Below are 10,457 nucleotides of genomic sequence, written 5' to 3' on the forward strand. Positions count from 1 at the left end.
GAGCCGCAGAGCCCCGCCCGCCTGGCCACCTAGCTGAGGCCAGGAAGCAGGCACAGCATAGGTGCCATCAGCCCTTCTCATTTTAGAACATTTGCTCTACTCATGCCTGGACCCAAGGCAGACAGCACGCAGTAGGCAATGTTAAAGGATAAGAAAAACAAAATGAAATCCAACATTTTTAATTTTGATATAAATTATGTAAATACTTTCCAGAAGTATCTAAAATATTCCACTGTACAACATACCAAAAATGGTATCCGAGAAGCTAGATGCAAACTGTAAATAAGGCACAAAGTTTATTTATACTCATAATTGCATCCTAAACTGTTTTATAAATCAAATTTCCAACACCCCATAGTCTATATATTCTGGATTACTCCTTCACATTTTGATATTTAGCACAACATTCATACACTTCGCACCGTGACCTCTTTTCCTCAAACCATTCACAAGACTAAATAAATACTAAGTACTGGGTACTTGAGACCTGCTTTACTTCAAGATGACAGGCGTCGGCTGCTGTGATGAATACGATAAGGAACTGAGCAGTTAACCGACTGCTTGTCCTTCAGAGACCGTTCAAGTACCACTGAATAGACTAAAAGTCATCTCTCACGGAGCGATCTGATTGGCAGGCTGTTCTCTATGTCTCCTCGCTGTCATAGTCCTCTATTACTATATCTTCCTCTTCCTCCTCCTCTTCTTCCATGTCCACTTTGGAGGAAAAGGGCTGAGGCTGGCTGGCAGGCAGATCGCTCCCGCTGTTCTGACTCAGAGGCAGGGACCAGGTCTCTGGGTCAGCATTCTGAGCAGCCGGAGCGGGTTCGCCCTGAGCCGGCTGTCCTCCGCTGTGCAGGAACTCATCCCCGCTGTCAGGGTCTATCAGCCCCAGCTCTCGGTCAGTCAGGGCTTCCATTTTCAACCTGTCAGAGTCACAGCGAAGACATCCGTGAGAACCAAACAGAAAACTCTTTGAAATTATGAACTAAGTGGTCTTTCCACTCACATACATACAAAAAATACAAGGCAAATGACCAACTGTGAATAAATCCTTTCTGCTATCAAAAGTGTTACTGTCTTCATCAGAGTTCCTATAGACTACATTAAAAATGAGCATAAGACAGAAGTTTCAGGAAACACAAATGGGGCAACATGACTGCCCAACTAAATATGTAATTTTAAATGGAAACTAAAGCTGGGCATAGTGCTCACACCTTTAATCTCACGCTCAGGAGGCAAAGGCAGGCACTGGACCTCTGAGTTCAAGCAGCCAAAACTGCACAAAGAGTCTCCGCCTCCAAAAAGAAACTAAACCAATCAACTTCGTCCAGCTGTGTGGTATGGAGGCTATAAGAGACTTTGAGTCTAGCCTCCACTACATAGTGAGACCTTGTCTCAAAACAAACCTACTATTACCTTCTTCTGTATTATTTTTTTTAATTGTTACTTCTAAACTAGAAAAGGGTATTTTAGCTTTTTTATTTTATGTACATATTTAGATACACTAGCTTGAGTTATAAGGCAGTTGTAACTGCCAAGCATGGGTGCTAGGAACCAAACTCAGGTTCTCTGGTCAGTACTCAACCAGTGAGCCATCTCTTCAGTCCTAGTTCCTTTTTATTTTTTTAATTAATGGACTGATTTGTTTGTTTGCTTGCTTGTTTGTTTGTTTTCGAGACAGGGTTTCTCTGTGTAGCCCTGGCTGTCCTGGAACTCAATCTGTAGACCAGGCTGTCCTCGAATTCAGAAATCTGCCTGCCTCTGCCTCCCAGGTGCTGGGATTAAAGGCGTGCGCCACCACGCCCAGCCAGCTGATTAGTCTGTCTACAAAGCTGCATCTATCCTGTAGGACAGGCTGGCCTGAGCTCATAGAGTCCCACCTACCTACACCTTCTGAGTGTTAGAAAGATGTGTGCCCAGCTGTTTTGTACTTTGTGAGCAGTGTTTAAGTGTTTACTGACTCTATGCTAAACACACTCAGGAGGCATCTCAGGAAGAGCTGTAGAAGGTGATCAGCTTACCTTCCAAAGCTTCGCTTCAAAGGAAGTCTTCCAACATCTTGGATAAAAGAAATCTGAGCTGAAAAGACATTTTAACAAAGTTTGTTTTGTTTTGTTGTTTTTTTTTTTTTGAGACAGGGTTTCTCTGTGTAGCCTTGGGTGTCCTGGAACTCACTTTGTAGACCAGGCTGGCTTCGAACTCAGAAATCCACCTGCCTCTGCCTCCCGAGTGCTGGGATTAAAGGCATGCGCCACCATGCCCAGTTTTGTTTTGTTTTGTTTAAAGATTTATTTATTTATTATATATTAACTACACTGTAGCTGTCTTCAGACACACCAGTAGAGGGGGTTAGATCTCATTAAGGATGGTTATGAGCCACCATGTGTTTGCTGGGTTTTGAACTCAGGACCTTCAGAAGATCAATCAGTGCTCTTAACCACTGAGACATCTCTCCAGCCCCTATCTCATTTAATTTAATATCTTTAAAGTTTACACATATTTTTGCAAAACAAAGGAATTTTTCTTTCTAAATAAAATATACAAATGGCCAATAAACAAGCACCATTATTATCCTTAATGCTGACCATCATTAATCCTTAGAGGGAAGTAAACAAATGAGAGGCCACTACACAGCTAAGAGAACTCCTATTTTAAATTAGTAAGGCAAGTCTCTAAAAAATGTAAGAATCACACATGACCCACAAATTCCACTTGGGAGTATAAAAAAATCAAAAGGAGCCAGACGTGGTGGCGCACGCCTTTAATCCCAGCACCTGGGAGGCAGAGGCAGAGGCAGAGGCAGGCGGATTTCTGAGTTCGAGGCCAGCCTGGTCTACAGAGGGAGTTCCAGGACAGCCAGGGCTACACAGAGAAACCCAGTCTCGAAAAAAACAAAAAAAAAAAAACAAAAAACAAAAAAATCAAAAGGAAAAATAAAACAAGCTGGTGGGGCTACGTTCCTTTCCGCCTTTAATCCCAGCACCTGGGAGGCAGAGGCAGAGGCAGAGAGGCAGAGGCAGAGGCAGGCGGATTTCTGAGTTCGAGGCCAGCCTGGTCTACAGAGGGAGTTCCAGGACAGCCAGGGCTACACAGAGAAACCCAGTCTCGAAAAAAAAAAAAAAAAAAAAACAAAAAACAAAAAAATCAAAAGGAAAAATAAAACAAGCTGGTGGGGCTACGTTCCTTTCCGCCTTTAATCCCAGCACCTGAGAGGCAGAGGCAGAAGAATCTGTGAATTCAAGGCTAGCCTGGTTTACAAAGTGAGTACCAGGACAGCCACTGCTTGTGGACGTTGTACATCGTGGTGCGGAGCCTAGTGCGCACCACGATGTACAACGTCCACAAGCAGAGACAGGGTTTCTCTGTATAGCCCTGGCTGTCCTGGAACTCACTCTGTAGACCAGGCTGGCCTCGAACTCAGAAATCCGCCTGCCTCTGCCTCCCGAGTGCTGGGATTAAAGGCGTGCGCCACCACGCCCGGCTCGGCAATTTCATTTTCAAAGGTGGAGGGTCACCTGGGATTCATTTCAGTGGTATAGCATTGGCCTAGCTTGTATAAGGAAGGCCCTAAATTTTGGTTTTTTAAGACAGAGTCACTGTGTATAATAGCCCTCCCTGGCTGTCCTAGACCTTGCACTATGTAGACCAGGGTAGCTTAGAACTCACAGAGGTCTACCTGCCTCTGTTTCCCAAGTACTGGAATTAAAGGTATATACCACCATGTTTGGCTGGAAGGCCCTAAATTTGATTCTAATCACTTTAAAAGAAAAATAGCAAGTATGACCTCCAGCCCCACAAAACAATAACAACCACAACAAAAGGAGGTACAGATATGGAAAGGAAAAATGCTAGCATAAACTGTAGGGCTAGGTAGAAATGGAATGTTCCATTGTGAACTTGTTATACACACAAATCATTCTGGTTTCTTTTCATGCAGAGCTTAGAAATGACACTGGGTTTCCACAGAGATGGCTCAGCTGTTAAGAATGCTTACAGCAGGGGCTGGTGAGATGGCTCAGTGGGTAAGAGCACCCGACTGTTCTTCCGAAGGTCCAGAGTTCAAATCCCAGCAACCACATGGTGGCTCATAGCCATCCATAACAAGATCTGATGCTCTCTTCTGGAGTGTCTGAAGACAGCTACAGTGTACTTATATATGATAAATAAATAAATCTTTAAAAAAAAAAAAAAAAAGAATGCTTACAGCATTAGACTCAAATTGGCTCACCAGAAACCGCATCAGCCAATTCATAAACAACCTGCCATTCCAGCTAAAGGCTCCAGCACCCTTCTACCCTTCTGCCCTCTGTTTGCATCTGCACCCATGGGAACATACACGTAATAAAAAATAATAAAAAGAAATAAAACACAGCTGAAAGCAGTATCAACTAGTCAAATTTGAACAATTTGAGATCAAAATAAATGAGTGTAAGGAGTTACAACTGAAGAAGCAAGACTCTAGAGTCTTTATCAATATAAACCAAAAATTAAAACAGAGGAGAATCAAAACTATTCTTTACAGTACAATTCACAGATGGAAACCAGCTGTCAGCCTCTACAGACTAAAACATGGAACTAATAGATACTGAGTGCCTGCAGAAAAGGAAACCTGGTACCTTTATTTCTCATTGGAATGGTCAGAAGAGCAAGATATGGCAAGAGCTGAGTCTGAAGACACAAAGCTGGTAGGCAGAAGTCAACAAAGAGTGCTTTTGCTGCCAGGCAATTTTCCCGATACTGCAGAAAATAAAATTTAAAAGATGGTTACATGCATCTGTATAGCATGGTGGTACATTTTAATGCCAGCACTCAGGAGGCACAGACAGGTAGATCTTTGTAAGTTTGAGACCAGCCTGGTCTACATATCAAGTTCTGGGCCAGCCAGGCCTACACAGTGAGATCCTGTTTGAAACAAATGCCAATTCTAACTTCATTAATACTTTGGGTCTGGCTAATTTTGGTATGCAATTTTTTTTTTTTTTTTTTTTTTGGATTTTTTGAGACAGGGTTTCTCTGTATAGCTCTGGCTGTCCTGGAACTCACTTTGTAGACCAGGCTGGCCTCGAACTCAGAAATCCGTCTGCCTCTGCCTCCCAGGTGCTGGGATTAAAGGTATGCGCCACCACGCCCGGCGATATGCAATATTTTTATTTATTAGTAAGTTTTTAAATAATAAAGCTTATGAAATAAAAAAATTAAAAAACCAAACACCTAGGTCAAACATAAACAAAAAAAAATGGCTATGAATTCATAGTTTATTATGCTACAAAGTCTGTGAATATGTATACCATAAAGATACTTTTATTTTTAATGCAACCAGGCTGGCCTCCAACTTACAATCTTCTTGATTCCACCCTATGAGTATATCAATATATTTAAAATGCTAATCTAGGACTGGTAAGACATAAAGGTGTTTGTGGCCAAGTTTGTGACCTGAATTCAATCCCTGGATCCCACATGGTGGGAGGAGACTCTCAATTTGTCTTTTGATCTCTTTATGTTCCTCTCCCCAACACACCACACGCATGCACAAATAAACAAACCTCAAGCTCACTGCCTCTCACTGAAATTTGTATCCTAAGGTTTGATATTTTAACTTATCTAAATTTAGGTTTGACACAGGATCGCCCATGTACCTCAGGCTGGTCTCAGACTTGTAACTATTTTGCCTCAGCTTCTCTGAACAGTGCTAAGATAACAGAAATAAGCTACTACACTGAACACTATGTTATTTCTGTGTTTTTGTTTTTGGATAGGGTCTCTCTATGTAGCCCTGGCTATCTCAGAATTCACTATGTAACCCAGGCTGGCCTTGAACTCACATAGGTGTTCAAGCTCCTGTCACTTGAGCTCTGGGATTGAAGGCATGAGCCGCCATACCTAGAAAAGTCATGGGGTTTAGGAGCCAGCTTACTAGCAATGAATGATATACTTTTCTTTCTAGTTGTTAAAAAGATAATAAGCTTAGCAAGGCAGCACAGGGTAGGAGAATCAGAAGTTGTTTAGGAACACCCAGGACAAGACTCTTAACTAAAAACCAAACAAACAAAAATGCAGCTTTGAGACATAATACCTATATGATGAAGTTAGTGTACGGAGTCTCATTATGTAGTTAGCCCAGGTGGACTTGAACTCATGACCCTCTTACCTCGGCCAACAGTGCTGAGATTATAGCTCATCTCAATTATAGCTATAGGTTAGAATTTATCTCAGTCCCCATTATATTAACCATTTAATTCTCTCAGGTAATTTCAATAATAATAAAAATACTTACAAAGACTACCCAGCCACAACCATTAACCAAGAAGCACAACTACATATCGCTATAACCCCTATTCCCCCCTGAGCCTCCATATCATCGACCTCATATGCCATTCAATCACCTATATTATTAGAACAAAGTACCTCAATATCCTCATAATTCATTACAATGTTACCTTTTTCTGTATTAGAAACCACTGGGGCTTATGTAAGGGTCGAAAGCCTGATCCTCCTTGGCAATGTGCGAATCCCCGGGCTTTGTTGGAATGCATCACACCTCTTGTAGCTACAGATGTACTATATTCCCTGAGTAACGAGCGTGTCTAGCAAATGAGACAAGATGGAAGGCATTTAGGAAATATTATTGTGGTTAGTATCGACACATAAATAAGAACTGCTTATATGTATTTTTTTCATATTTATTTTCCAACATCATCAAAGGCTGCTACAAAATTATTTAAAACAAACTCAGATGAGACAGGGATCAAACGCACTGGATGAACTTCTGAATAGGGTCTTTGGTGGAGTTGGTAAAGTCTTTGGTAGGGCTGGAAGAAACATTTTTTCGGCAACTAGGAAATAATAATAAATTACTAAACTATTTTTGCCTTGTTGCTTTTTAAGACAAGGTCTCCTCTAAGTAGGCCAGGCTAGTCTTAACCTTGATACCTCCTGTCTCACCCTCCTGAGTACCAGAATTACAAGCGTGTACCATTATGCCCAACCTAAATCAATATTATCTAAATTAACAGCAACTTTAAGTATGACAGCATTATTATGGCTTTAGTAGAATGGTCTTTATTCATGTATGTTTGCAATTATTCTCCCATTTTCCACCAAAAACTAGTATATAATATGTAAGAGATTAGGCAAATATAGCAAAGTAGAGAAAAAGTAAATAAAGGTTAAAGGTATGTAGGTTTTCAATCTACTGCTTTTCAACTTATCTATAGATTTGAAATTCTCAAAATAAAAAAGCAATTATGCTTAGATGCTAAAACTTTAAGGTGATGGCTATGGGTATTACTAAGTCAATCACTATGCAAGGTGTCCATGAATCTGACACCACACTGCACCTCCTGTACGTGAAAACACGTGGTAATTAAAAAGGGTTTTGTCAAAAACTAAATGAAGGACCATTCAATGGTGGTGTATTCCTTTAATTCCAGCACTCAGGAAGCAGAGGCAGGCAGATCTCTGAGTTAAGGCCAGCCGGGTCTACAAAGTGAGCTCCAGGACAGCCAAGACTACACAGAGAAATCCTGTCTCAGAAAGAAAACAAAAACAAAAACCCAACAACAACTAAGTGAAGGAAAACTGGGTAACTATCAATGTTTTTTTTCTTAACTTTATTATTTTGTTTTGTATTGTGTTTTGACTTGTTTTTTGGCTGTCCTGGAACTAGCTCTGTAGATCAGGCTGGCATTAAACTCTGAGGTCCGCCTGTCTCTGCTTCCCAAGTGCTGGGATTAAAGCTGTGCACCACCATTGCCTGGCTTTTAACTTTAATTATGATTGCTAATGATGTATTTATAACCAGAAAAATATTAATATACCAGGCCAGTGCTGTCCTGCTGAACTTCTTACAATGATGGAAATGTCTTACAGATGGGCTATATGGAGGTACCAGCCACACGAGGCTACCAAGTGCTGCAAAGCAGTTATGTGACTGAGAAACTGAATTCTACATTAAAATTAAGTAGCTGTTGTACTGGCCAGAATAGTATTAAGATAGTATGAAAAATATATAAGAAATTTTGGCACAGGTTCATTGGCACACTTGTCGTTTGAGATACTAGGGGTTGGGGGTGGTAAAAGGATCACTTGAGTCCTAGAGTTCAAGACCAACCTGAGCAACATAACCACCAAGGTCCTATTTCATAAACCTAAAAGAGATGGGGAGACAGCTCAGCAGGAGAGAGTACTTGTCACTTGAGCTTAATAGCTTGAGTCTGACCCCTGGGATCCACATCAAAGTGGAGAGAGCTCACCAACCGCACACGAGTTGCCCTCTGACATCACCTGCTGCCATGCTAATCAGGAGAAATTGAAAACACATCACTGGTTTTGGTCTAGGAGAATCAAGCACAGGGCACTGTGTATCCTAAGCATGTGCTTTTAATACTGGGTCATACTTCTAGCCAATGTGTATTTTATAGTCATTTCAAAAACCTTGTTTTAATTTTCAATGATTGCCAATTTTTCTAAGTACAGGCCTGGAGAGAAGGCTCAGCACTTAAGGGCACTTGCTGCTTTTCCTCCAGAGGACCTGAGTTTGGTTTCCAGCAACCCAGGTCAGGCAGTTCAGAAGTGTCTATAACTCCAGTGTAGACATATACACATGCAGACACACCAATACATAATTAAAAAAAAATCTTTTAAAAATATTTAGAGTATATATTAATTTTAAAATTAGAAAATAGAGGCTGGAGATATGGCTCAGTAGTTGAGACCATATGTTGCTCATGTAGAAGAACCAGGTTTGATTCCTAATACCAAACGTCTTCTTCTGACCTTATGGTCATATTCCTATGTGCACATATACATAGTCATATATACATACACATATACATAGTCATGCATATTAAACAAACAAATAAGTAAGATTTGAAAAGAACATCAGAAAAAAATTAATGCTCCTTATCATCCAAAAAAATCAGATACACTGAGATTTTATTATAAACACCAGCTTAAATAATTAGATTTAGGACAGTAAATGAGAAGAGTCACAAAATATGTGAAATAGGGTTAAAGCCCAAAGGTTTCCTGAAGAAATACAAACATATAAAAATACTTAAGTCAAATGATCTTACATTCCAATCACCACCGAGGATATCTGCAAAACTCAGGAACTCACTGGCTTGCACAAGATCATCTACTTCAGCGAAGAAATCTATGTAGTTTTGGTGAAGGTATAAATTAAAAAAGTCTCCTGGCATGTGTGACATTTCTACTATTTCCTATAAAAAGAGGAATACATAAATTGTGCTGCAAATGCAATGAGCAGATATTTACACACATATGTAATACATACTCAGCAAAGTTCAAAGCATTTTAACATTACCTCAGGCTGAACAAGCAAAGTGTCCCGGTTGTGCTCTGACAAGTGAGCAGGCAGGCGAGGCGAGTCTAACTCTGTTAAAGGAGCTCCTATGAAAGAATATCTGCGATTACTAATCTTTATAATCACAATGCTTTCATATGCTCATTTTCAATACTTTAGGTATATTAATGTCAAAATACTAAGGAAGCTATTAAAAATTAAAAACCAAACATCAAAACATGTGAGCTTGACTACACTACTACTAAGGACAAAATTCACAATTCTGATTTTTGGATTATGTCTTTTCTAAATTTAAAATCTGACATGTCTCACACTATTTCCCACTTCATCTGTCAGCTCTGGGTTGTTCTCTCCCTTTGCCTTGTCTCAGTACAGAAGCCTGAAGTGTTGTATTTATTGTCTGGGAAGAAGTTCTTCTACCTTCAGAAGCAGGATCAGAAATGATGTACAAGGATCAGGTGAGAATGGGCACAAGGCTGGGAGGTGAGCTGCCCCAGGGACACTGAGGGTGGGAGGTGAGCTGCCCCAGGGACACTGAGGCTGGGAGGTGAGCTGTCCCAGGGGCACTGAAGCTGGGATGTGAGCTGTCCCAGGGACACTGAGGCTGGGAGGTGAGCTGCCTCAGGGACACTGAGGGTGGGAGGTGAGCTGCCTCAGGGACACTGAGGCTGGGAGGTGAGCTGTCCCAGGGGCACTGAAGCTGGGATGTGAGCTGTCCCAGGGACACTGAGGGTGGGATGTGAGCTGCCTCAGGGACACTGAGGCTGGGAGGTGAGCTGCCCCAGGGACACTGAGGCTGGGAGGTGAGCTGCCCCAGGGACACTGAGGCTGGGAGGTGAGCTGCCTCAGGGACACTGAGGGTGGGATGTGAGCTGCCTCAGGGACACTGAGGCTGGGAGGTGAGCTGTCCCAGGGGCACTGAAGCTGGGATGTGAGCTGTCCCAGGGACACTGAGGCTGGGATGTGAGCTGTCCCAGGGACACTGAGGGTGGGATGTGAGCTGTCCCAGGGACACTGAGGCTGGGAGGTGAGCTGTCCCAGGGACACTGAGGGTAGGAGGTGAGCTGTCCCAGGGACACTGAAGCTGGGATGTGAGCTGTCCCAGGGACACTGAAGCTGGGAGGTGAGCTGT

The 10,457-nt window shown here is 41.9% G+C and overlaps 1 protein-coding gene across 2 annotated transcripts in view; it reads right to left on the bottom strand.

Annotated features, from left to right (window-relative positions):
• Positions 1-163: 163 nt before the first annotated feature.
• Positions 164-10,457, bottom strand: part of Rad17 (RAD17 checkpoint clamp loader component) — a 34,953-nt gene continuing 24,659 nt past the window's right edge. For both annotated transcript variants that reach the window (XM_021208167.1, XM_029544088.1), the window contains exons 12-17: positions 9,326-9,411; positions 9,075-9,221; positions 6,438-6,584; positions 4,617-4,737; positions 2,022-2,079; positions 164-923 (exon numbers count right to left, since the gene is read on the bottom strand). In XM_021208167.1, coding sequence (XP_021063826.1) covers positions 644-923; positions 2,022-2,079; positions 4,617-4,737; positions 6,438-6,584; positions 9,075-9,221; positions 9,326-9,411 — 839 coding nt within the window. In that variant the 3' untranslated portion in view covers positions 164-643. The remainder of the gene's footprint in view (positions 924-2,021; positions 2,080-4,616; positions 4,738-6,437; positions 6,585-9,074; positions 9,222-9,325; positions 9,412-10,457) is intronic.

The sequence above is a fragment of the Mus pahari genome, chromosome 11, assembly GCF_900095145.1.
Source record: "Mus pahari chromosome 11, PAHARI_EIJ_v1.1, whole genome shotgun sequence".
NCBI classification, from domain to species: domain Eukaryota; kingdom Metazoa; phylum Chordata; class Mammalia; order Rodentia; family Muridae; genus Mus; species Mus pahari.